Genomic DNA, 27,682 nt, shown 5'->3' on the forward strand with positions numbered 1-27,682 from the left:
GTAACTGAAGCAGGGGCAGGTTCAGCTTCTCTGTAAAGAAACTGAACAGTCACAGGTTACCCTGCTCCCTGAGGAACCTAGCTTTCAAAGCCTCCCGGATGCACAGCGCTTCCTGCTGGGCTCTTCTAAGTGCACGGCTGTCTGGCTGAGCATAATCAGCAGCCAGGCGATTTGCCTCAACCTCCCATCCTGCCATAAAGGTCTCCCCCTTGCTCTCACAGAGATTGTGGAGCATATAGCAAGCTGCAATAACAATGGGGATATTGGTTTCGCTGAGATCCGAGCGAGTCAGTAAGCTCCTCCGTCTCCCCTTGAGACGTCCGAAAGCACACTCCACCACCATTCTGCACTTGCTCAGCTGGTAGTTGAAGAGTTCCTTGTCACTGTCCAAGGCGCCTGTATAGGGCTTCATGAGCCAGGGCATCAGCGGGTAGGCTGGGTCCCTGAGGATCACTGTAGGCATCTGCACATGCCCAACAGTTATTTTGTGGTCCGGGAAGAAACTACCTTCCTGCAGGCATCTAAACAGACCAGAGTTCTTGAACACACGCGCGTCATGAACCTTGCCCGGCCACCCGACGTTGATGTTGGTAAAGCGTCCCCTATGGTCCACCAGTGCTTGCAGCACCATTGAAAAGTAGCCCTTTCGGTTGATATACTGGCTGGCCTGATGGGCTGGTCCCAGGATAGGAATGTGAGTCCCATCTATAGCCCCACCACAGTTTGGGAATCCCATCGCGGCGAAGCCATCTATGATGACCTGGACGTTTCCCAGGGTCACTACCTTTGAGAGCAGGAGCTCAACGATTGCGTGGGCTACTTGCATCACAGCAACCCCCACGGTAGATTTGCCCATGCCAAAGTGGTTCGCTACTGACCGGTAGCTGTCTGGCGTTGCAAGTTTCCAGAGGGCCATGGCCACTCGCTTCTGCACAGTCAGGGCTGCTCGCATCCGGGTGTCCTTGCGCTTCAGGGCAGGGGACAGTAAGTCACAGAGTTCAAGGAAAGTGCCCTTATGCATCCTGAAGTTTCGCAGCCACTGTGATTCATCCCAGACCTGCAGCACTATGCGGTCCCACCAGTCCGTGCTTGTTTCCCGGGCCCAGAATCGCCGTCACAGCATGAACATGACCCATTGCCACCATGGTCTCCACGGCGCGGTGTACCATGCTTTGTGAGAGGTCTGAGCCACTCTCTGACTTCATGTCCTCACCGCGCTGCCGTTGCCTCCTCGCCCGATTTCTCAGCATCTGACTGTGGAAGAGGTGGACGATAAGGTGCGAGGAGTTGACAATGGCCATAAGTGCAACGATGATCGCAGTGGGCTCCATGATCGCAGTGGAGTGCTGTGGCGTCCGCGCTGTCACTAACAGGAAAAGTGCGCGAACTGATTTCCCGCCGGCGGGAGTGACGGTTGAATGATGACAGTTACCCAAGACCACCCTAGACACATTTTTCCCCTGTAGCCCTGAGGATTAATCTGTTGGTCTTTATAAAATGTCTTTTTGATAAAAGTGTGTAGGCTGCATAGATTAATAGAATTTGCAATAAGCTGTAATGCAAGATACCTAGAAGCTTCTAGGCCAGACATCCTGGCCTATTTCCTCTGTGATGCTGAAAGCAACCTTTAAGACCCTTACTCAGAAAAGTAATAGGAGACAAACCTACGCAAATTGTCTAGGGACTTTTTGAATATCTGCTAACCTTTCACCTAGTTAGGTGCAAAAGGAGGGTATTTCTGCCCACAAAATCTAACAAGTACACCACAAGATACGTAGATAGTTGTCATCCATACGCACATAAAAGGTCAACCTATGAAAACAGGTACCCTCACCTTTCCATGGGGGAAAGACAAATTTGGGCATAGGAGGAAGGATTTCTCCCTCTAAAAAGGGTGGCAATCCTCCATTAGGGCAGACGATACATCCAGCTATTTCCCATCGTCTCACCCCGTCTCCCCTTTTAAGGCTATCAACTACTGATGGTATTTCTTTTCACAGCTGTAAGTATAAAGTTCTAAGTTTTGCTTTGCTTTTAAAGCATCTAATTTTATAGACTTATACTCAGTCTTTTTATTATTTCCTTTTAAAATAACACCTACGTTCAGAGTGAATTAGAACTGTGTAATATCATATCATATCTCTTAAAGAACTGTGATATTTTGTAACTTTGTAATCTCATACTGCTTTTAACATTTTACATTTACTTCTTGTTTCATTGATTTTAAATAAAAGGTCTTGTTTGACTAATTCTGTCTCAGTGTAAGTTTTTCTGTCACATACCCCAATCTCCTTGTATAAATTCTGTGAAGCCTGATTCAAGACAAACTTTATCTTCTGATCATACATATTGGCGAATATTTATCAATTAGTATTAACATTCTTAATTAATTATAAAATTAATTATTAAATAAAACTAAATTAAGTGGATAAATTCCACTGTCCCTACTAACCCTCCCCAAATCAGGCTACACCCCCCAGCATGCATTGTGTGGAAATCCCAGAATTCAAATGGGCAGCAGGGACTGCGGGAACTGTGGGATAGCTTCCCACAGTGCACCGCTTCCAATGTTGACGCTTGCCCCGTTAGTGTGGACTCACAAAGTCGAATTAGTGTCCTTAGTGTGGACACACAAATTCGACTTTGTAAGTTCGATTCCACAAATTCGAATTAAGTTAAATCGAACTAATCTGGTAGTGTAGACATACCCTTACAGTGGACTATGGGGTGGGGGGAAACAAACAGGAGAGAGAAAGAATAGCTCAAGATAAGTCATCCCTCAGCAAATGCTTGAGGGTTGTTAAAAGAAAATGCCAGGACAGAAAAAGGCCCAGGAACATAAGAGATCAAAAGAACTATAGCAGGGTTTAGGGACTCTCCTTCAGGAGAGGGAAGTAATTGTTTGAGGGAACCAGAGTGATACACAGACCCCAGCAGGGTATGTCTGAAGAAGATAGGCCTGCGTCCATTACCATCAGGGGATGGTAAAACTTCGATAGGATAGACATGAGTAGATTTTTTTTTTAAATCCTTTTCTCTAAATGCTTTGTTCCTACTCTTAAAATACACAATACTTTGTTTCAAGAAGGCTATTTTGTCAGTGTAAACCACTGGTCATAAACTCCTGAAGGGAAGAACTCCAGATGTCTGAACTCAGTCACACTTGCTGAATAAGAATGGTCAATACCCAAAGCCAGGACTAAGATGGGGAGAAATGCAGAATTCCTCCTAATGAGAGATAAAGGCATGAGGCTGACATGTGAGGCAGTGTGCTGAGAAAGACCAGAAAGGGGACAGAGCTGCATCTAGTCTTGCAGCCGAACAGTTTTTAAATTACCACACATTTGTGTTTAAACCATCACAGGCCAAATGTCCTCCATCATAGGCCAAATGCACATCCTGTGTGATCCAGCTGTAAAGTCATAATGCTGGATTTGTAAAATTACAATTATTTTCCTAGCAGTAGACTCTGATATTACTTTAGTGTAGGATTGAGCAGAAGGTCACACTGGGATGTGAAGAAGAATGCCCTTATAAAACACTTCTAAACACTAAAAAAAATAATCTTCAAAACTACCAAAGGAAATTGAAAAATATTAGCCAGTATATTTTTTTCATTATAAAATGCTTTATTTTTCCAAGTTTGCTCCATATGAAAACTTTCCTTTCAGTTTTCAAATGATCCAGTTAAATATCTACAGTGGACTCTAACTACTATTGTAATTTTTATAAGACTAAAATGTCTTTCTAAACAATTAATAGAATTGCTGTTCTACAGCATATATTAAGTACTTAGGAGCTGTAGTTTCTACAGCCTATTGACTTGGATTGCTCAATTCATTTGGAACTTCCGCCTTACCTTCCTCCAAGATATTAAGTCACTTCCTCTTTAAATAAAAACACTTTTCTTTCTCTTTAGGTGGTGACTGACCACACATACAACCATTCTGTGGTACAGCATATGAAGGATTATATTTAAAAAAGAACTAATATATATATTTCTTATTTACTTCTAAAAGTCAAAATCAGTGATTAGTGAAATTTCAATTTGTGCTGTCATTAGGACTTAAAGTTATCTAAATTGTTACAAATAGGTTTTCTGTAGTCTGAAAATATACATTTTAAGGAACTTTTAATCCACTATTGTGGCCAACAAAAGATAAAAACCATTTTAGAACTGCAGATAAAATGATAAAGAAACAACTTGTTCAACTAAATTGCTGTTATTTGCAGTACAGAAAATAAAAAGATGTTTTCTCTTCCAGTATGCAATGAATGAATGAATGTATGTATGTGAATCTTGCTTTTAGTAAAATATTTTAGGTCAGATTCTTTGCTGGTGACATTAGTGAAATGCCACTAAAGATAATGGAATTGTGCAGAGAATGTGACCCATTATTTTTAGTATGAATAAAAAGCTTTGGACCATGGGCCTACTTTTGATTAATTTCTTAAGTAACGCACTAAATTCATTTTAAGCTTCCTAAAAATGTTGTCAAAACCACTCAGCATTGTATTTGTATAACATTCAGTTTTTAATACTTTATTTCACATATGTTCTAGAGACTTAATACTACATGCTAGGAAAGAATAGAAAAGTATTATGTCTTTCTTAAGTACTTTGGAGATGCTCATGCATTATGGGTGCTAAAAAAGAAACTGGATGAAGGCTGGTGAGAGTAGATCATATGTTTAAATACCAATGGCTCAAATTCATCCCTGGTGCAATTCAGTTGATTTCAGTGGCGTTACACCAGGAACCTGGCCCACGCTCCTCCACCTTACTGTCTCCAGAAGTAAGTATTCAGGGATCAGAAATAGTATTCAGGGATAACTATCCTAGTTCAAGTTGAAGTTCAAGACTTGAAGTTATGACACTGGACTAAATTCAACCCGGATAAAGCAGTGCAGTACTCCTGATTTGTATATGTATGACTTGGTCCACTGGGCCCAATTTTGCCTTCACTTAACATATATACAATCCATTAACTTCAGTGGGGCTAAATAGGTGTAAGGAAGGGTAGAATTTGACCCATTCATTCCAGAGGGGAAAGCCTGCCTGTGTTCTGTTTTAGCACCACCTGTAATTTAGTCAAACTACCTGGCTGCCACTAAATCATTCTTTATTATATTACTATACAAAGATTGACTAAAAGTTGCATATGGATGAATTGTTTGTCCCCAGGAAGCAGAAATGTTAGAACAAACATAAAACCCAACATTGTTTTAAGTGCTTATTCACACGCAGTGAAACTTTAGATTTTTTAATAATGATACTTATGTCACCTTCACTTGAAACTGACAAGTGTTTTCTTACACACATTCTAGATGGTCCTCAGGAAACAGAACAAATGTGTGTGATCTAGGTTGAGTTTCACATAAGAGCAGCTTCAAGCTTGGGTATAAAATGCAGCTGTTCAAATGAAATCAGACTTACCACATAGGAAGGCATAAAAGGGGATAAATGGGTTATGGAATTAAAAAAAGTTGGCTTATGGGCCTTTTACCTCCACATCACTGGTCTGAATCCAGCCCACATCAATACTTAATTTGAAAAACATTATAATTTCATGGCTATCATGGCCTATGTGAAATGAGAGAGTGGTTTCAGTTTAGTTTGGGTGCACTTGAAGAAAATCTGCACTAATTGTTAGTTTCAGCAGAAAACACAAGAACCGAATGTAAGCATGGAAACTGATCTACCCTCTCTGCCATCAGGTGATTTATCTAGGTCTAGGATGAGGCACAGAAGTAGGAGCTTATACTGGTGCTGCCTGTGCCAGATCTATTGTATGGTGTGGCAGAGCTCTGACCTTGTCCCTGTGTGTCCTGCGCTTCTAGGTGGTTTATGCTAGCCTCAGTGGCTCACTGCAACCCTCCACATAGCCCTTCTCTCTAGGGCAAGGGTTAAAGTCTACTGAGCCCTTTTCATCATAAGCCATCAAGGAGGTTGGTGAGAGAACTCCCACAGTCTCTGTTGTCCCTAGGTCTTATTTCAGAACAGTTTAGCCTCCCATCCTGACAGGGGCCTGTCTTCCCTTCCCAGGAGGTGTTTCTGTAGTGGCAGGTTAGGGGGGAACCCGGGCCTGCACTCTACTCCGGGTTCTAGCCCAGGGACTCTAATGGTAGCAGCTGTTGCCAGCCAACCTTCCACTGCCAGAATTGCTACATTTCCCTGGGCCACTTCCACACAGCTCCCCGGCTTCTCCCTTACCTTAGGGCTCCCTTAGCGATGGCTTGAGGGTGTCTTCATTAACCAGCCCTTCAGCCACACTTCCACTCCTCTGGCTCTTCCCATCCTGACTGGAGTGAGCCCTTTTATAGTATCAAAAGGGCCTTAATTAGAGTTAGGTGTGAACATTACCTTAATGGACTCACCTGACTCTTTGCAGGTTAATTGGACTCAGGTGTTCTCATTAGTCTGGCGCAGCCCCTGCTCTGGTCAGTCAGGGAACAGAAATCTGCTTATCCAGTGGCCAGTATATCTGCCTTCTACTACTTGGTTGCAGACAAAGACCTCCTCCGGACCTGGAAGCTCTTTTCAACAACCAGGTCCGTGGCGGCCACCGTGGGGGTCGATCTCCTCGCGGAGCCCCTGCTACACAACCCCCAGCTCTGTGTGCAGGTGGCGGAGTCCCCCGCGGTGCGCCAGAGGCTGGTGTTGGCAGGAGTCACCAGGGTCGGAGACCTCCTGGACTACGACCGGGGAGACTGGCTGGATCCCCTGACGCTCGCTCAGCGCATGGGGCTCTCCAGCCTTCGTACACCCCGGCGCGTACTTCAGGAGGTGAAGGCCGCTTTACTGCCCGCTGCTCGGGTTTACCTCGACCGGGTCCTGCGGGAGGGCACGCCCCGCCCACCTTCCACCCCGGGCCCTGTGGATCTTTTTATCGGGCCCCTGCCCCGTGGCCCCACTCACCCCCCTCGCCCTTTCACTGCCAGCCGGCTGCCCGATCTGCAGCCGGTTTTGTTCCAGACCGCGCCAAGGAAACATCTGTACACGCTCGTGCTCCACACGCTTCACTACCTCACCCTCGCGTCCCGCCCCGATACGAAATGGCGGGACCTCCTGCCACCTCTCGAGGGTGAGGAGCCCCGGTGGGCCAGCCTGTATTCTGCCCTAGTCCCGAGGCCCGCCGGGGATGTCAGTTGGCGGCTCCTTCACGGGGCCGTGAGCACGGGCGTGTACTTGGCGCGGTTTACCCCTGTCCCCAACACCTGCCCCTTTTGCGGCGTGAAGGAGACCCTGGCACATGTTTATTTAGAGTGCGCCAGGTTGCAGCCCCTGTTCCGGCTCCTCTTGGATCTCCTATTGCGTTTTTGGTTGCACTTTTCCCCTCACCTGTTTGTCTATGCACTCCCTATCCGTGGCCCCACGAAGTCGCGGGATCTCCTTGTCAACCTCCTCTTAGTCCTGGCCAAACTGGCCATCTATAAAACCAGGGAGAGGAGGTTGGCCGATGGGATTTCCTGCGACTGTGGGGCCTATTTCCGCTCCTCCGTCCGTTCACGCATCCGGGCGGAGTTCCTCTGGGCGGCGTCCACTGGCTCCCTTGACGCCTTCGAGGAGCAGTGGGCGTTGTCCGGGGTTCTCTGCTCGGTGTCCCCATCTGGTTCCCTTCGTTTAGCCCTGTGACCTCACTCCCGCTCCTGTTTTTTTTCATTAGTTGTCCCACGTACTTACTTAGTGTCCCAGACCTGTGGATCCTCTCCTTAGGCTGGGGGGAGGTCCTTTAGTAGTGGGCGGGCTTCGCCCGCCCACTTCCTGGATACTAATAGGACTACTTGGTTGCAGACAAAGACCTCCTCCGGACCTGGAAGCTCTTTTCAACAACCAGGTCCGTGGTGGCCACCGTGGGGGTCGATCTCCTCGCGGAGCCCCTGCTACACAACCCCCAGCTCCATGTGCAGGTGGCGGAGTCCCCCGCGGTGCGCCAGAGGCTGGTCTTGGCAGGAGTCACCAGGGTCGGAGACCTCCTGGACTACGACCGGAGGGACCCTGACGCTCGCTCAGCGCATGGGGCTCTCCAGCCTTCGTACCCCCCGGCGCGTACTTCAGGAGGTGAAGGCCGCTTTACTGCCCGCTGCTCGGGTTTACCTCGACCGGGTCCTGCGAGAGGGCACGCCCCGCCCACCTTCCACCCCGGGCCCTGTGGATCTTTTTATCGGGCCCCTGCCCCATGGACCCAATCACCCCCCTCGCCCTTTCACTGCAAGCCGGCTGCCCGATCTGCAGCCGGTTCTGTTCCAGACCGCGCCACGAAAACATCTGTACACGCTCGTGCTCCACACGCTTCACTACCTCACCCTCGCATCCCGCCCCGATACGAAATGGCGGGACCTCCTGCCACCTCTCGAGGGTGAGGAGCCCCGGTGGGCCAGCCTGTATTCTGCCCTAGTCCCGAGGCCCGCCGGGGATGTCAGTTGGCGGCTCCTTCACGGGGCCGTGAGCACGGGCGTGTACTTGGCGCGGTTTACCCCTGTCCCCAACACCTGCCCCTTTTGCGGCGTGAAGGAGACCCTGGCACATGTTTATTTAGAGTGCGCCAGGTTGCAGCCCCTGTTCCGGCTCCTCTTGGATCTCCTATTGCGTTTTTGGTTGCACTTTTCCCCTCACCTGTTTGTCTATGCACTCCCTATCCGTGGCCCCACGAAGTCCCGGGATCTCCTTGTCAACCTCCTCTTAGTCCTGGCCAAACTGGCCATCTATAAAACCAGGGAGAGGAGGTTGGCCGATGGGATTTCCTGCGACTGTGGGGCCTATTTCCGCTCCTCCGTCCGTTCACGCATCCGGGCGGAGTTCCTCTGGGCGGCGTCCACTGGCTCCCTTGACGCCTTCGAGGAGCAGTGGGCGTTGTCCGGGGTTCTCTGCTCGGTGTCCCCATCTGGTTCCCTTCGTTTAGCCCTGTGACCTCACTCCCGCTCCTGGTTTTTTTCATTAGTTGTCCCATGTACTTACTTAGTGTCCCGGACCTGTGGATCCTCTCCTTAGGCTGGGGGGAGGTCCTTTAGTAGTGGGCGGGCTTCGCCCGCCCACTTCCTGGATACTAATAGGACTACTTGGTTGCAGACAAAGACCTCCTCCGGACCTGGAAGCTCTTTTCAACAACCAGGTCCGTGGCGGCCACCGTGGGGGTCGATCTCCTCGCGGAGCCCCTGCTACACAACCCCCAGCTCTGTGTGCAGGTGGCGGAGTCCCCCGCGGTGCGCCAGAGGCTGGTGTTGGCAGGAGTCACCAGGGTCGGAGACCTCCTGGACTACGACCGGGGAGACTGGCTGGATCCCCTGACGCTCGCTCAGCGCATGGGGCTCTCCAGCCTTCGTACACCCCGGCGCGTACTTCAGGAGGTGAAGGCCGCTTTACTGCCCGCTGCTCGGGTTTACCTCGACCGGGTCCTGCGGGAGGGCACGCCCCGCCCACCTTCCACCCCGGGCCCTGTGGATCTTTTTATCGGGCCCCTGCCCCGTGGCCCCACTCACCCCCCTCGCCCTTTCACTGCCAGCCGGCTGCCCGATCTGCAGCCGGTTTTGTTCCAGACCGCGCCAAGGAAACATCTGTACACGCTCGTGCTCCACACGCTTCACTACCTCACCCTCGCGTCCGCCCGACACGAACTGGCGGGACCTCCTGCCACCTCTCGAGGGTGAGGAGCCCCGGTGGGCCAGCCTGTATTCTGCCCTAGTCCCGAGGCCCGCCGGGGATGTCAGTTGGCGGCTCCTTCACGGGGCCGTGAGCACGGGCGTGTACTTGGCGCGGTTTACCCCTGTCCCCAACACCTGCCCCTTTTGCGGCGTGAAGGAGACCCTGGCACATGTTTATTTAGAGTGCGCCAGGTTGCAGCCCCTGTTCCGGCTCCTCTTGGATCTCCTATTGCGTTTTTGGTTGCACTTTTCCCCTCACCTGTTTGTCTATGCACTCCCTATCCGTGGCCCCACGAAGTCGCGGGATCTCCTTGTCAACCTCCTCTTAGTCCTGGCCAAACTGGCCATCTATAAAACCAGGAGAGGAGGTTGGCCGATGGGATTTCCTGCGACTGTGGGGCCTATTTCCGCTCCTCCGTCCGTTCACGCATCCGGGCGGAGTTCCTCTGGGCGGCGTCCACTGGCTCCCTTGACGCCTTCGAGGAGCAGTGGGCGTTGTCCGGGGTTCTCTGCTCGGTGTCCCCATCTGGTTCCCTTCGTTTAGCCCTGTGACCTCACTCCCGCTCCTGTTTTTTTCATTAGTTGTCCCACGTACTTAGTGTCCCGGACCTGTGGATCCTCTCCTTAGGCTGGGGGGAGGTCCTTTAGTAGTGGGCGGGCTTCGCCCGCCCACTTCCTGGATACTAATAGGACTACTTGGTTGCAGACAAAGACCTCCTCCGGACCTGGAAGCTCTTTTCAACAACCAGGTCCGTGGTGGCCACCGTGGGGGTCGATCTCCTCGCGGAGCCCCTGCTACACAACCCCCAGCTCCATGTGCAGGTGGCGGAGTCCCCCGCGGTGCGCCAGAGGCTGGTCTTGGCAGGAGTCACCAGGGTCGGAGACCTCCTGGACTACGACCGGAGGGACCCTGACGCTCGCTCAGCGCATGGGGCTCTCCAGCCTTCGTACCCCCCGGCGCGTACTTCAGGAGGTGAAGGCCGCTTTACTGCCCGCTGCTCGGGTTTACCTCGACCGGGTCCTGCGAGAGGGCACGCCCCGCCCACCTTCCACCCCGGGCCCTGTGGATCTTTTTATCGGGCCCCTGCCCCATGGACCCAATCACCCCCCTCGCCCTTTCACTGCAAGCCGGCTGCCCGATCTGCAGCCGGTTCTGTTCCAGACCGCGCCACGAAAACATCTGTACACGCTCGTGCTCCACACGCTTCACTACCTCACCCTCGCATCCCGCCCCGATACGAAATGGCGGGACCTCCTGCCACCTCTCGAGGGTGAGGAGCCCCGGTGGGCCAGCCTGTTCTGCCCTAGTCCCGAGGCCCGCCGGGGATGTCAGTTGGCGGCTCCTTCACGGGGCCGTGAGCACGGGCGTGTACTTGGCGCGGTTTACCCCTGTCCCCAACACCTGCCCCTTTTGCGGCATGAAGGAGACCCTGGCGCATGTTTATTTAGAGTGCGCCAGGTTGCAGCCCCTGTTCCGGCTCCTCTTGGATCTCCTATTGCGTTTTTGGTTGCACTTTTCCCCTCACCTGTTTGTCTATGCACTCCCTATCCGTGGCCCCACGAAGTCGCGGGATCTCCTTGTCAACCTCCTCTTGGTCCTGGCCAAACTGGCCATCTATAAAACCAGGGAGAGGAGGTTGGCCGATGGGATTTCCTGCGACTGTGGGGCCTCTTTCCGCTCCTCCGTCCGTTCACGCATCCGGGCGGAGTTCCTCTGGGCGGCGTCCACTGGCTCCATTGACGCCTTCGAGGAGCAGTGGGCGTTGTCCGGGGTTCTCTGCTCGGTGTCCCCATCTGGTTCCCTTCGTTTAGCCCTGTGACCTCACTCCCGCTCCTGTTTTTTTTTCATTAGTTGTCCTACGTACTTAGTTGGTGTCCCGGACCTGTGGATCCTCTCCTTAGGCTGGGGGGAGGTCCTTTAGTAGTGGGCGGGCTTCGCCCGCCCACTTCCTGGATACTAATAGGACTACTTGGTTGCAGACAAAGACCTCCTCCGGACCTGGAAGCTCTTTTCAACAACCAGGTCCGTGGTGGCCACCGTGGGGGTCGATCTCCTCGCGGAGCCCCTGCTACACAACCCCCAGCTCCATGTGCAGGTGGCGGAGTCCCCCGCGGTGCGCCAGAGGCTGGTCTTGGCAGGAGTCACCAGGGTCGGAGACCTCCTGGACTACGACCGGAGGGACCCTGACGCTCGCTCAGCGCATGGGGCTCTCCAGCCTTCGTACCCCCCGGCGCGTACTTCAGGAGGTGAAGGCCGCTTTACTGCCCGCTGCTCGGGTTTACCTCGACCGGGTCCTGCGAGAGGCACGCCCGCCCACCTTCCACCCGGGCCCTGTGGATCTTTTTATCGGGCCCCTGCCCCATGGACCCAATCACCCCCCTCGCCCTTTCACTGCAAGCCGGCTGCCCGATCTGCAGCCGGTTCTGTTCCAGACCGCGCCACGAAAACATCTGTACACGCTCGTGCTCCACACGCTTCACTACCTCACCCTCGCATCCCGCCCCGATACGAAATGGCGGGACCTCCTGCCACCTCTCGAGGGTGAGGAGCCCCGGTGGGCCAGCCTGTATTCTGCCCTGGTCCCGAGGCCCGCCGGGGATGTCAGTTGGCGGCTCCTTCACGGGGCCGTGAGCACGGGCGTGTACTTGGCGCGGTTTACCCCTGTCCCCAACACCTGCCCCTTTTGCGGCGTGAAGGAGACCCTGGCACATGTTTATTTAGAGTGTGCCAGGTTGCAGCCCCTGTTCCGGCTCCTCTTGGATCTCCTATTGCGTTTTTGGTTGCACTTTTCCCCTCACCTGTTTGTCTATGCACTCCCCATCCGTGGCCCCACGAAGTCGCGGGATCTCCTTATCAACCTCCTCTTGGCCCTGGCCAAACTGGCCATCTATAAAACCAGGGAGAGGCGGTTGGCCGACGGGATTTCCTGCGACTGTGGGGCCTATTTCCGCTCCTCCGTCCGTTCACGCATCCGGGCGGAGTTCCTCTGGGCGGCGTCCACTGGCTCCCTTGACGCCTTCGAGGAGCAGTGGGCGTTGTCCGGGGTTCTCTGCTCGGTGTCCCCATCAGGTTCCCTTCGTTTAGCCCTCTGACCTCACTCCCGATCCTGTTTTTTTCATTTGTTGTCCCCCGTAATTAATTGGTATCACAGACCTGTGGATCCCCCCCTTAGGCTGGGGGGAGGTCTTTTAGCAGTGGGCGGGCTTTACCCGCCCACTTCCTGGATACCAAATAGGACTACTTCGTTGCAGACAAAGACCTCCTCCAGACCTGGAAGCTCTTTTCGACAACCAGGTCCATGGCGGCAACCGTGGGGGTTGATCTCCTCGCGGAGCCCCTGCTACACAACCCCCAGCTCCCTGTGCAAGTGGCAGAGTCCCCCGCAGTGTGCCAGAGTCTGGTCTTGGCAGGAGTCACCAGGGTCGGAGACCTCCTGGACTACGACCGGGGAGACTGGCTGGATCCCCTGACGCTCGCTCAGCGCATGGGGCTCTCCAGCCCTCGTACCCCCCGGCGCGTACTTCAGGAGGTGAAGGCCGCTTTACTGCGCGCAGCTCAGGCCTACCTCGACCGGGTCCTGCGAGAAGGCACACACCGCCCACCTTCCACCCCGGGCCCCGTGGACCTTTTTATCAGGCCCCTACCCCGTGGACCCAATCGACCCCCTTGCCCTTTCACGGCGAGCCGGCTGCCTACTCTGCAGCCGGTTCTGTTCCAGACCGCGCCAAGAAAACATCTGTACACGCTCGTGCTCCACACGCTTCACTACCTCACCCTCGCGTCCCGCCTCGATACGAAATGGCGGGACCTCCTGCCACCTCTCGAGGAGGGCACGCCCCGCCCACCTTCCACCCCGGGCCCCGTGGACCGCGCCGGGGATATCAGCTGATGTCTCCTGCATGGAGCTGTGAGCACGGGCGTGTACTTGGCGCGGTTTACCACTGTCCCTGACGCCTGTCCCTTCTGCGGCATGAGGGAGACCCTGGCGCATGCGTACCTTCAGTGCGCCAGTCTGCAGCTCCTTTTCCAGCTCCTCCAGAACCTCTTATTGAGGTTCTGGCTGCACTTCTCCCCAGATTTATTTCTCTATGCACACCCAATCCGAGGCCCCACAAAGTTGCGGGACCACCTCGTCAACCTCCTCCTAGCTATGGCCGAGGTGGCCATTTGTAACACCAGGGAGGGGAGGTTGGCAGAGAGGGGGGCCTGCGACTCTGGGGCCATTTTTCGTTCTTTCATCCATTCACATATCCAGGCAGAGTTCCTCTCGGCAGCGTCCGCCGGCTCTCTCGATGTCTTCGAGGAGCAGTGGGCGCTGTCCGGGGTTCTCTGTTCGGTGTCCCCTTCCGGTTCCTTAGTTTTGGCCCTTTGACCCCCACACCTGTTCCTGTTGTCGCCTTTGTTGTCCTCCGAACTCAGTTGGGTTCCGGGTTTCGTGGCACCTCCCTAGGCTGGCAGGGGGGCTTTCAGCAGTCCCGGTACTCAAAAGGACTACTTTGTTGCAGACAAAGACCTCCCAAGACCTCCTCCGGACCTGGAAGCTGTTTTCAATGACCAGGTCCGTGGCGGCCACCATGGGGGCTGATCTCGTCGTGGAGCCCCTGCTATACAACACCCAGCTTCGTGTGCAGGTGGCGGAGTCCCCCGGGGTGCGCCAGAGGCTTGTCTTGGCAGAAGTCACCAGGGTTGGAGACCTCCTGGACTACGACCAGGGAGGCTGGCTGGATCCCCTGATGCTCACTCGGCGCATGCGGCTCTCCAGACCTCTCTCTCTTCAGCATGTACTTCAGGAGGTTGAAAGCCGCTTTACCGCCCGCTGCTCGGGCCTACCTTGACCGGGTCCTGCGAGAGGGCACACCCCGCCCACGCTCCACCCCAGGCCCTGTGGACCTTTTCATCGGGCCCCTGCCCCGTGGACCCAATTGACCCCCCCACCCTTTCACTGCAAGCCAGCTGCACGACCTGCAGCTGGTTCTGTTCCAAACCGCGCCAAGGAAACATCTGTACACGCTTGTGCTCCACACTCTTCATTTCCTCACCCTCGCGTCCCGCCCCGACACAAAGTGGTGGGACCTTCTGCCACCTCTCGAGGGTGAGATGCCCTGATGGGCTAGCTTGTACTTCACCCTGATTCCAAAGCCCGCTGGGGATATCAGTTGGCGGCTCCTTCACGGGGCCGTGAGCACGGGCGTGTACTTGGCACAGTTTACCCCTCTCCCAAACACCTGCCCCTTTTGCAGCATGAAGGAAACCCTGGCGCACATTTATCTAGAGTGTGCCAGGTTGCAGCCCCTTTTCCGGCTCCTCTTAAATCTCTTCTTACGTTTTTGGTTGCACTTTTTCCCTCACCTGTTCATCTATGCACTCCCCATCCGTGGCCCCACAAAGTCGCAGGATCTCCTTATCAACCTCCTCTTAGCCCTGGCCAAACTAGCCATCAACAAAATCAGGGAGAGGAGGTTGCCGGATGGGATTTCCTGCGACTGTGGGGCCTATTTCCGTTCCTCCATCCGTTCAAGGATTTTCAGGACGGAGGAACTCCCCTTCTCCCCCCTCCCTCCCAGGCTTGCCTTGCGAAAGCGCTGGGAGGGAGGGAGAAGCGAGTATCGGCGCGCTCAGGGGATAGCGGAGGTGACCTGAGGCTGGCGGGCACGGGGAGTAACTTTTCGTGGGGAGCTGGGAACTGCTCCCCGCCCCAGCTCACCTCCGCTCCACCACTGCCATCTCCTGAGCGTGCCACAATTCTCCTTCTCCCCCCTCCCTTCCAGGCTTGCCACGAGGGAGCGTAGGTGAGCTGGCACGGGGGGGTGGTAATTTTTTGTGGGCCCAGGGGCGGCAAATTTGTTAATCTGTTACTGCTTTGTTGTGGCCCACTCCCTGGCTACCAACAGGACTACTTTGTTGTATCCAACTGGCCTGGGTCTATCACATAGAATAAATTAAATATGTCATTGTGACATTCCCCTCTGGTGTTATCTGGTCCGGTGATCTGCTAGGTCACTACAATCCTTGATTGAGCTGCTTCTTGGATTGTGCAACCAAATGACACTAGTCAGTATCTCCGGTCCCAGACACAACCCTAGGAACCTTTTCTTGCAGTGTCCAGCTATGCCCACTGGATGCTGCAAGTTTATCTGAGTTCATCAATTTAACAAAGAAATTGATATGTACCAGGCTTGTTATCCCCAGGGGAGTCTCTGACACACTTCAAACCAAACACACTGCTTCAAGTAGAATAAACATAAAGATTTATTAACTGCAAAGATAAATTTTAAGTGATTATAAGTCAAAGCATAACAAGTCAGATTTGGTCAAATGTAATGAAAGAAAAATGCATTCTAAGCTGATCTTAACATTTTCAATGTCCTTACAAAGTTAGAGGCTTCTCACCAGAAGCTGGCTGGTTGCTCTTCAGCCAGGCTCTCCCCTTTGATCAGCACTTCAGTCGCTTGGTGTGGTGTCTGTAGTTGTAGGTGAGAGAGAGAGAGCATGGCAAACATCTCTCCCTTTTATCATGTCCTCTTGGCTTTGCCTCCCCCCTTCAGAGTCAGGTGAGCATTACCTCATCACAGTCCCATACTGACCAAAGTAACTCACTTGAACAGATTCTTTTGTTGCTGCCTAGGCCAGCGTCCTTTGTTCCTGTGAGGGTTTGTCTCATACCTGCCCTGATTAGGTGTGAAATGCCTCTCTGCTCTTGGAGAGTTTTTGCCTGGGCTTATTTTAAGCCATGAGGATACATTTTCAGCCTCGTAACTATACACATAGTTATATAACCTATAACATTACTGTAACAGTTACTATAACATCACTATAACAACAATGCTCATTGCATCATGAGCCTTCCAAAAAAACCCAACATGACAAACTTTGCATTGGATAGCAAACAATCATTTTACAAGGATGAACATGGGGGTGCTGGGTGTTCCCCTGAGGTCCAGAGTGTCAGAGTCATTTATATCAAATACTATTTTGAACAACAAAGGAAACTGAGAATTTTCACATATGTATTTTTCAGTTAGTAATAAGCTGACAATTGTGAACTATAGATCTACAACCCCATCAATCCCTTCTGAGTCAACTGTTTTAGAAGTAGAGCTATTTGCTTGCTAGGCAGCAGACAGAACCCAAGTGCAGGGACCTAGGCAGTTCACAACAGATGAACTTTTATCTAGGTCTTGTGCTGGCTCTTTGCAAAGGGGTAAACTTCACCATGAAGATACAATTCTGCAACCCTTACTTATGTTGAGTAGTATTCACTAATGCAAGTAGTCCCATAGCTCATGTAAATATATCCATTGAACTTAATAGGACTGCTCATTTGAGTAAGTAGAATGCAATCTAAGTAAATGTGGTAGAATTGGGCCCTGAAGTTAGAAAGGGTATTTGGTGTTTTTTATTTTACACTTAAATAGAGAGAGAGAGAATTTCCCATTTGCACCCTTCCTTTTTCTGTAACTGTCACATCTGGGTGAATTTGCAGTTTGCATCTCACTTGGAATGTCTCCATAAATTGACCTCTAAACCCTATATATATGAAATCAAAGAATGTGTGTGTCCATGATCCAGAGGTATGCAGTTTGGAAGAGTAGAGGATTATGCCATTAGAGAGGCAATGAAATGTGAGACTGTGCTCACTTGTCCTAGCTGTGGTGACTGTGTTGATTTAGTTAAACTGGTGCTAAGGGTTCTATAGACACACTTATTTTTGTTTAAACCAGTCTTATTTCAGTTTAATTTAAATTGATTAGGAATCGGTTTAAAAAACAATTTAAATTAAACCAGTACAACTTCCATGTCTAGAGGAGGCTACAGTCAGTGCGATAATAGTACTCATCAATGCTTTAAAAAGCAATTTGGGATGCTTTACTTATGAAAGGCAAGACAGTACCATGAAACTTATTGCATATGGGTCTTTTGAATAATAACTGAAAAACAGAAGTCACCAATTCTGCTATTGAGTGGCATGCTGACTGGTCACCATCTTCCATTCCAGCAATGGCTGTATTTCAGTGATGGTGTCTGCATAGAGTCTTGCGAGATGCTTGTGGGTAAGTACTATATAAACATAACATTTTATATAAAAAGTCTTAAAATGTAGATATGGTATCCCATAGATATTCTTTAATGTTGATTTCCTATTTTATGATTCTGAGAAGTATGACTGACTAAAATGACTGTTCTTCCTGTTCACCAAAGGATTGATCCAGCAAGTTGATGATCTCTAGCTAAGATGTACTGAGCACTCTCACTTCATCTTGAAGACAAGGGAAGTTGAGGGTGCATTTTGCAATAGGTGCTCAATGTCACAGAATCAAGTCCTAAATTAATAAAAGGATTCCCCCTCCTTTTATTTAATGTTGGCCAGGCCCCGTTAGAAATTGTTGAATCATTAAACTGAGCCCTCCCCAAAAAAAATAATGAAGAAATTAGCCTGGCATTATGCAAAATTCCCTTTCAGAGTTTAAGTTTTTAGCTGTGTCACTCATGGGGCTGACTCATCTCACCATTTATAAAACAATGCAGGTTGGAGAGCTACTGTATATAGTCACTGTGCAGAGAGAGATGTGATTCCCTCATTACTTCATCTACAGCAGCAAGACACCGCAGTAGCCTGTCTGAGTCTGACACAGAGGATTCTTCTAGCCTCTCCTTGTGCCTCCGCCCCTCGCAGAAAAAGTTTTGTGCCACAAAATGTCTGGCACGCAGCAGACTGTTGTCTGAAGCGCAGATTAGGAGCTACTGCTGACCCTGAAATGGACCCATCCTTCTCCACTCCTTTTATCTCCGCTATATAGCCTGCCCTCCCCACTGTAACCACACAAAGAACCCCACCCCTCACCGCCCCATTCACAGAGCGCCCCCACCCTCTGCAGCCATACAGACCATCCTCTCCCCCTCAGACACAAAGAGCTCCCATTCTCCCCTGCCCCCCTCAGTTATAGAACCCCCTGTTCCTTTACAGTAAGAAAGCAATCTTCAGACGTACACAGTCCCCTGCCCATCCCCCCACCATACACTGCTCCCCTCAGAAACACACGCAGCCCCCTGCCCCTTCACTGGGTCTCCCTTCCCCCCTCACCAATACAGGCTCTCCACCCTTCAGGGCTCGCCCCACCCACATTCTCTGCACCGAACTTCATCCGACTTTTCTATCCCTGTTCAGCCGCCAGCATCCATCCTGATGAATATTCATAAGGTGGAGGAGACAACAGCAGCAGCCTCTCTCATTGGTTCCCCGCGTGTGTCCCTGCTTCCTCTCCCCCTCCCATTGGCTAGCCGGGCTATCCCTCTCTACTCTCGGGCGGGGGGAGTCAGCTCTGCCTCCCCTCCCCAGTCTGACTCAACAGGGCGTGGAGGCTCGGCGCCGTGGCAGCTGCGCAGCCCGAGGAGCCGGCGGAGAAGAGCCCCCTCACTCATTGTTCCTGCGGCCCCAGCACTATGGACGAGCAGGACCAGTCCCCCCTGGTCTCCTCCTCCGGCCCAGCCCAGCCGCAGCAGCCCCGCTTCCAGTACCAGTTCGTGCAGGACCCGGAGGAGGAGGAGGAAGTGGAGGACGACGACGACGACTTCGACGAGCAGCTGGAGGTGATGGAGAGGAAGCTGCCGGCCATGGCCGCGGCCCCCGCCCCGCTGCTGGACCTCGGGGGCTCGGAGCAGCCGCGACCGGACAGGAGGCCCCCCGCCGTGTCCTCCTCCTCCTCCAGCCCGCCCCGCTCTCAGGAGCCCGAGTCCCCCGCCCCCCTGCCTCCCAAACCGGAGCCCCCTGCCAGCAGCCCCTTGCCGGCACACCCCGCCGCCGCTCCCAAGAGAAGGGGATCGTCCTCCGGCTGTGCTGGTAAGTGCCGTTCCCCGCATCCCACGCTGCGGCCCGGTTCCTGCTTGGGGGGGAGCAGCCGGGCTAGGGGGCGTGGCTGGCTTTGTGGCGGGGTTGAACTGGGGAGGAAGGAGCACCTCGGCCCCCACATTTTTCTTCTGCGGCAACACCGGCGTCCCGTCTGCCGCAGCCGTACGGAGCAGGGACTTTCCCTTTTGGCCGCAGACTCTGCTGGCCTCCCGAGGCGTTTCGGGTCCCTTCTTCTGGGCTGGGATGTGCCCGGGCTCGGTGTGCGTGCGAGGGGGATGCTGCCAGCAGCAGCTGGGAACAAGAGCCATGTGCGTCTCTCCACGTCCTCCTCTAGTTCATCTCCCTTTTCTGTTCGCTGCCTCCCCCCCCCCCCCCCGCCTTCTCTGCTCCCCAGCTCCCTTATTGGCTGTTCCCTCCTTCTCCGCGCCTGTCCGTCTGCGCCCGGGGACGTAGAGCTGCTGATTCAGGACAGATTCTCGTCTTTGTCTTTTAAAAAAAAAATTAAACGGGGGACGTGGAAAATGCTGCCTTGCGCTGACTGCTGCTTCCCACTGGGCACTGTGTGGTGCAGTGGTGCTCTTTTTTTTGTCTGCAAGTGTCTTGTCGCTGTCTGGAGACATGGGTGGTGGCGAAGCTGCTCGTTCCACCAGTCCATTGCCCCCAGCGCCCCGCCTCCTCGACCCCGTCGCTCATGCTGGGCGGAGACTGGCTGAGTGGAGCGCCTCCCTCCCCTGGTGCCACGCCTAGGAAAAAAAGAGAGGGGCAGCTGCCTGCCGCGTATTGCTGCCCGCGTATTGCTGTAATAGCAGCTGTGGAGAACCCAGGCAGACCTTGTGCTGTTGCTGGGTATTGTCGGCAGTGGAAGTCCTCCGCCGTATTCCAAGCCAGGGAGGGACAGCGGGGAATTCATTTGAAAAGAATGACTAAAGCTAAGAGCTAATTCGAGCGCGTTAGATATTAAAGGAGGAATGGTGCTGTTAAAATGGGCGACACAACTGAAAAGCATGGAGCTGGTGGATTCTTTAAGTATTAAATTAAAGCTATCTGAGACCTAATAATTGTTTCCCTGCTTTTTCCCTGTCTGCATCATTTATTCCTCCTCTGGGATATTTTTTGTTTTGAGTTTAATAACTAAATTATAATCTATTGCTGTAAAACTAATTTGTGGAGTTTTCGGTAGCACATTGATAGTCCTATATCAGCGGGCGCCAGAGGAAGGACCACTGCGGCGGTGGAGCACCCGCCGAAATGCTGCTGAATTTTGGTGGCATTTCGGTGGCGATGCCTCTCGATGACGCCGCTTGTCAATGGCAAGCGGCGTCATCGAGAGGCATCCCTGCCAAAATTCGGGGGCAACGCCTCTCGATGCCAACAAGTGATGTCAACAAGGTCATCATCGAGAGGCGCCCCCGCCAAAATGCCGCTGAAATTCGGCTGCATTTCGGCGGGTGCTCTCCCAGGTGCCAGGACGCGGGTACATTAAGATGCCCCCGCGGGCACCGTGTTGAGGATCCCTGTCCTATATCATTAGTATTCTCAGTGACCAGTAAGGTGAACATACTGCAGTGTTAGGATCACTCTGTATCCTGCCCCAGAGAGAGAGAGTGTGTGTGTGTGTTTTTAAAAGTACTATTTGTACCCTGCCCTGGAATATGTGTATATATATAACATTTTTTAAAGTACTATTTGGTACTGGGTGGGGAAGAAAGAGAGGGGAAGTGAAACAACTTTCTTCCTGCCTTAAGTCAATCTCACTGGGATGTAGTCAGGCAAAATACTCTTGCAAAGAATGCAATAACATTTTGTTTGTAAATAGCTTATTTATTGTAAATTTTGTTTTGTTTTTTGCTAAAAACTATTAACATGAAAATGAAATCTTCTCTCCCCCCCCCCCCTGCAAGAAAACTAATGTAATACAAAAGCATATACTGAGTACTAAAGACATAAATAGGTATGGAAATAGATCACAACCTCCCATCCCTCACTTCCAACATGGGACCTTTAGAGACCCAAATGGTCTTGGTCTTGGTTTTGTTTCAGTGTAGAGACAGCATCTTCAACAGTAGAGTGCTTCTTACATTATGGAGAGTACTGGTTCAGTGCTGACACAGACTAAAAGAGTGTACCACTTGTTGAGCAACCACCTGCACTCCTGTAGTACTGAGGGTATGGCTACACTTGCAGCTGTACAGCGCTGGGAGTTAAACCTGTCTTTGTACAGCTGAGTAGGGAAAGCGCTGCAGTCTGGCCACACTGACAGCTACTAGCGCACTGTCGTGGCCACATTTGCAGGATCTGCAGCGGCATTGGGAGCGGTGCATTATGGGCAGCTATCCCAGCATTCAAGTGGCTGCAACATGCTTTTCAAAAGGGTGGGGTGGGGTGGAGTGTGACAGGGAGCGTGGGGGAGAGAGAGAGTGGATTTTTGGATCCGACACTGTGTCAGCACTCTGCCTTACAAGTTCTGACCCCCTCCCGCACCCCTCTTTCTCTCACTCACTGAAAGCAAACACCAATTGTTTGTTTTTTTCCTCACAGACCAGATAAGCAGCCGCTCCGAAACGGACCCCCCCCCCCACCCACCCGCTGTGCTGCTTCTCTCCTCAAGCCCCTTCCTTCCCCGTCTCTTCAAGCAAACACTAGCTGTGGGTGTTCCAAAGGGAGATCCCTGCCTCTGCTCATTCACAGCAAACAGGAGCTGTGTTTGTTTTTTTGATGAGCAGGTCCCGGAGCCTAGAGTTCACAACAAAACAAACAGAGGCATCACAACAAAACAAAGAGAGTAATCTTTACTTAAAAGGATTATGGGAAGGTTCCGGAGGTCAGTTACAGCGTAGTAAGATTATTCCCTGTTTACACTGGCACCCCAGCGCTGCAGCAGCAGCGCTATACTCTTTATTCCTCTCGTCGAGGTGGAGTACAAGCAGCACTGTAGCCATGGAGATACATCGCTGTATGTGTCTTGCCAGTGTGGATGGGGAGTGAGTTACAGCGCTATAAAGCCGCCACCAGTGCCGTAACTCTCAAGTGTAGCCAAGGCCTGAGTCTTTCTTCGAAAGTCTCCAATCCCAAGTACTGACCAGCATAGCTCTGTCTAATTTATGATAGTGCTTGTTGCCATTGTATTTTAGCACCAGTCATGCTTAGTTTGAAACTTGAAAAGATCATAGCCAAAGAAGTGACTTCTTTTTAAATAATAAAAGTGAAGAAATCATAATCATGCTATCTGTAACTCATAATGACCCATGTGCAATAATACATAAGCAAGGCAAAGATACAAAAGTGCAGTAATACCTATGTAGCGCCCCTCTCCACCTGATTACCTCCTTTACTGGCAATCTACTTACAGGTTCTGATGGACAGGTCTGGGTTCTTTTGGATCCCGCCACCCACTCAGTAGGGTGAATCTTTTTTGGTTATGAAATTAGTTGGCGGTGCCTCCACCCCCCTCGTTCCTTCCTGGCAGAGTCACCAGGGCAGCTTGGGCGGAAAATTCTAACTACAGAGGAATCCCCACTTATTTGCCAGATAGTTGGAGACTTCCAAGAAATAACACAACACATAAAAATATATTCAACACAACAATTATATTAAACAGGCAACAATACAACATAACAGGGGAAACACTATTTTTAGGGTCACCGGTGCCCACACTTAAAATACCCGTGTCTGGATGTAACAAATGCAAAACTAGTGTCCTGTTGGTACGCGTACTTTGCTGGGGCCCTTGATGACCGATACAATTCTCTGCAGAGGTGTAGCAGTGCGGCTGACTGGGTTCAGTACAGCCCAAAAGACCCACAAGTGGGAGGAGGTGGTGAATCCCTCCACAGGTGTAATAAGCGGTAAATTATAAAATCCTCAAACCCTCACTCCCTGGCTTGAGGACACAGTTCAGGGAGTAGAGGGTTCCCAAAACAAATTCCCTGACTAACTAACTAAAGACAAGGCACTCACGAACTCCACAAATGATCTTCAGGGTTGAGGATGACGCTGGACGATTTCAGGGGCTGCTGTCCACTGGCAGGGATCCTCCTCAGGCAGGAATCAGCCCTGGACTAACAGCGCTGACCATGTGGGGACTGGTCTCACCAGGGGAGCTGGAGGCGAACCCAGCCTGGCTGGGGAAATTTCTCAGCAAACATAACAATTGGGAATCATCCGTGAGGAAGGAAAACCCAGCTGGGGAATCTGGTATCAGGTCCCTAGAGGCCAGTTCTCAGGGGGAACCCTGCTTGCAGGCCTGGGACTCACCAGCTCCCCTCAAAGCCTGTTTGGCCTTTGCCCTGGCTGGCTCCAGCCTCCCCTCAAAATGGCTTCTCCCTCTCCTCAACTCCCTGGGAGGGGCATCTCCACTCCCTATTGGTTGCTGGGCAGACTCTGAGGTTGCCTTGGCTCCTCCTCCCTGAGCTGCCAGCAGACAGAGCTCCAGGAATCTCCTTGGGGGTTACACTCTCCCTGGGTGAAAGTCCTTGCCGTCCTCGGCAAGGGTCATTTAACCACAAAACAGCATGCAAGGTCCTCTTCATCAGGTAATAATAAACATTGCTTAATGGACAATAAATGTAATTTACCAATAAGTAGGTATTGCCGTGTCCACATACAATATTAATTTAAAATAACATGAAATTGTTATTCAATGTACATTAATAACATTCTTACTATATTGACATAAATGACTTAACCTTGGAGTCTCCATTGTTAACTATCAGACAGAAACAATAATAGGCCACCCGCACCCATCTGTTTACTAAGTGCAAAGGGACAGAGGTGGAGGTCCCTGGAACGTCATAAGTGAGTTTCTGTACAGGCTTTTGCTCTCGTTCTGAACGTCGAAGTACAGGAGCTTCTTCATTCTCAGGGCTCTCAGCAGTAATGGCTGCAGGACAATCAATGATTTCCCTCTCTGTCGGTTGCATGGCTTCTCCCACATCCTCTAGAGGGGGAACCGTACTAGCTGGTAAACCACTTGCCTCTTCAGGCGGTGCCAGCAGGCAGGGGTTATCATGCTGTATTGTTGACTGATGGGGGACAAATGGTGCAGCTTCAGGGTTAAGAATTTGAGCTAGAGGAGGCCCAGATTCTCCCTCTTTAATAGTTTCTACCTCAGGTAACAGCTCATGAAGCATAGAAGGTGTTGGATAATAGGGGAAGAATTCCTCCTCACTGCTACTTTGTGAATGAGGATCATTTTCTCCAAGGGAGGTTAAAGACTCGCTGTCTGCCTCCTCAGCAGATTCAAGTTGTGCAGGAAGGCTTCTTTCTGCAGAAATTTGCTTCCTTAGTCTAGAGCGAGTAATGGGTCGCCGGGAGGGACCACATTCCCTATTGTTCTCTTCACCTATTAACTGCCCCACTGGCAAGAGGTGGTTTCGGTGAATAGTCTTACAAACATTTTTTCCATTTTCCATCCTAAGGCGGTATACAGGCAAGTCTGGTAGCTTATCAACCACTATGTAGGTGTCTCCATTCCACCGGTCAGCTAATTTGTGCTTTCCAGTGAGACCTAGATTTCGGATTAAGACTCTGTCTCCTACCTGCAGATCCTGTTCACGGACCCGACTATCATATCTCTGCTTGTTGGCAAGGTTGCTTTTCCTGGCTGCTTGGGAGGCCAGTTTGTAAGCTTCCCGCAAGTCACGTCTAAGATTTTGAATGTACTGGAGATAAGTTGTTTCGCTAGCTTCATCAGAGGATATCCCGAAACATAAGTCAATCGGTAGCCTTGCTTCTCTACCAAACATTAAATAATAAGGAGAAAATCCAGTGGACTCATTTTTACTGCAGTTATAAGCATGCACAAGGTAACTGACATGCTCACTCCATCTGGTCTTTCGGGATGGATGCAGAGTTCCCAACATGTGTAGCAAAGTCCGGTTGAATCTCTCCGGTTGTGGATCTCCCTGAGGATGGTAAGGAGTGGTTCTGGACTTCCTTATTCCTAAGGTTTTTGTCAGTTCATGAATTAGTCTGCTTTCAAAATCTCTTCCCTGGTCAGAATGGATTCGGGCAGGGAAACCATAATGTACAAAGAATTTGTCCCATAAAAATTTGGCCACTGTACTAGCTTTTTGGTCTTTTGTGGGATATGCTTGGGAATACCTTGTAAAATGGTCAGTAATTACCAGTATACTGGAGTGGTTTTTTCTATCAGGCTCCAATGACAAAAAGTCAATGCACACCAATTGCATGGGTGCATCTGTAGTGATGTTCACCATAGACGCTGCCCTTTTTGGCAGGGTCTTCCGCTTAACACACCGAGAGCATCGGTTGCAGTGGTTTTCCACAGATGCCATCATTTTGGGCCAATAAAACCGGTTTCTGACCAATTCCAAAGTCTTGTCTACCCCCAAGTGACCATGATCATCATGCAAAGACTTCAACACCATCTCCTGGTATTCTCTGGGTAAGACCAGTTGTTTTCGCACATGGCCCCTTATAGTCTGGATGGTCCGGAATAACAAGCCTTTGTTGACCACTAAATGATCCCACTCTTTTAAGAGAAGAATTGTGCTGGGGGGAAAGTTAGCCTTGGATATGGGTTTCTCACCCTTTTCCACAGCTTCCAGCACAGGCCTAATGTCTGAATCTTTCCACTGAGCTCTTCTCAATTCAGTCGGAGTTAACTGGGGCAATTCAAAAGTCTTTAGCCCAATGAGGTTGGCATAAAGTGTAGGTATAGCCTTGTCAGATACACTGGGGGTATCAGCATATCTTTCATCATTTACATAAGGGGACTGCAGTTGTCCTATTATGGTCTTGCAGGTGGCACGAATAGCAGGAGAAGGTATTTCCATCCACTCAGACTCTTTCTCAAGTGAGTTATGAGGGCAACGGGACAATGCATCTGCATCTGCATTGGTTTGACCCGAACGGTACTGCAGCTTAAAGTCATAAGCAGCTAAGGCAGCCATCCATCGCTGACCAGTAGCATCTAGTTTAGCTGTGGTCTGCACATAAGTAAGTGGGTTATTATCGGTTTTTACTACAAAGGTCGCTCCATACAAATAATCATGAAGTTTGTCCACAACAGCCCATTTGAGAGCTAAAAACTCAAGTTTGTGCACGGGATAGTGTCTTTCCGATGCAGTCAGCCCTCGACTGACAAAGGCCACGGGTTTCCATTGATTCCCATAATTTTGATAGAGAACTGCTCCTAATCCATCAAGACTGGCATCTATGTGAAGTTCATAGGGCTTGGTAGGATCTGCAAAGGTTAATACTGGTGCAGTAGTGAGTTTCTCAATAAGGGTATGGAAAGCGTGGTTGCATTCCTCGGTCCAACGGTCCCCAAAGGGCTCATTCACCTTGAAATACCTCTCAGGAGGACTCGCAAGCTTATGTTGGGGTGATCTCTTCCACGTTGGGGGGTAGCCCCTTGTCAAATTGGTGAGAGGTCTCACAATGGAGGAGTAATTTTTTACAAATTGGCGGTAATATCCACAGAAACCTAGGAAAGACTGTAAAGCTTTCAGGTCTTTGGGTATAGGCCAGGTGGTTAGTGCCTCAATTTTCTCTGAGTCAGTCGCCACACCTTCTGCCGACACAATATGGCCTACATATTTTACTCGGGTCTGACAAAATTGACATTTATCAAGTGACAGTTTCAACCCACTAGCTTCCAGGCGGTCTAATACTTTCATTAGTCGAACTTCATGCTCTTCCAGAGTCTTCCCAAAAACAATTAAGTCATCCAGATACACCAGCACTTCTAACAAATTCATATCCCCCACCGTCTTTTCCATCAAACGCTGGAATGTAGCAGGAGCTCCCGAGATACCTTGGGGCATCCTCTCAAACTGGTAGAATCCTAAAGGGCAAATGAAAGCTGTTTTCTCTTTGTCTTCAGAGCTCATCGGGATCTGGTAGTAGCCGCTTCGTAAATCTAAGACAGAGAACCATCTGCTTCCTGCTAGGCAAGCTAAGGCATCATCTACCCTGGGTACAGTATATTAATCTGGGATGGTCCTTTTATTCAGTGTGTGATAGTCCACACACATGCGCACAGCCCCATTTTTCTTTCGCACCACCACAATAGGGGATGCATAGGGGCTACGGGATTCAGAAATTATTCCTGCTTCCAATAGTTCATGGATATGCTTTCTCACATCCTCAATGTCTGCAGGTGCCAGTCTTCGGGACCTTTCCCTAAAAGGCCTGCCATCTGCCAAACGAATGGTGTGTTCCACGTT

The 27,682-nt window shown here is 51.1% G+C and overlaps 1 protein-coding gene across 3 annotated transcripts in view; it reads left to right on the forward strand.

Annotated features, from left to right (window-relative positions):
- Positions 1-18,906: 18,906 nt before the first annotated feature.
- The window catches only part of RTN4 (reticulon 4), a 124,349-nt gene continuing 115,573 nt past the window's right edge, over positions 18,907-27,682 (forward strand). The window contains exon 1 of one of the 3 annotated variants that reach the window (XM_039531368.1): positions 18,907-19,481. In XM_039531368.1, the coding sequence (XP_039387302.1) occupies positions 19,085-19,481 (397 nt within the window). In that variant the 5' untranslated portion in view covers positions 18,907-19,084. The remainder of the gene's footprint in view (positions 19,482-27,682) is intronic. The other 2 variants (XM_039531369.1, XM_039531370.1) reach the window with 2 other exon arrangements.

Source organism: Mauremys reevesii, linkage group 3 (assembly GCF_016161935.1).
Source record: "Mauremys reevesii isolate NIE-2019 linkage group 3, ASM1616193v1, whole genome shotgun sequence".
Lineage (NCBI taxonomy): Eukaryota > Metazoa > Chordata > Testudines > Geoemydidae > Mauremys > Mauremys reevesii.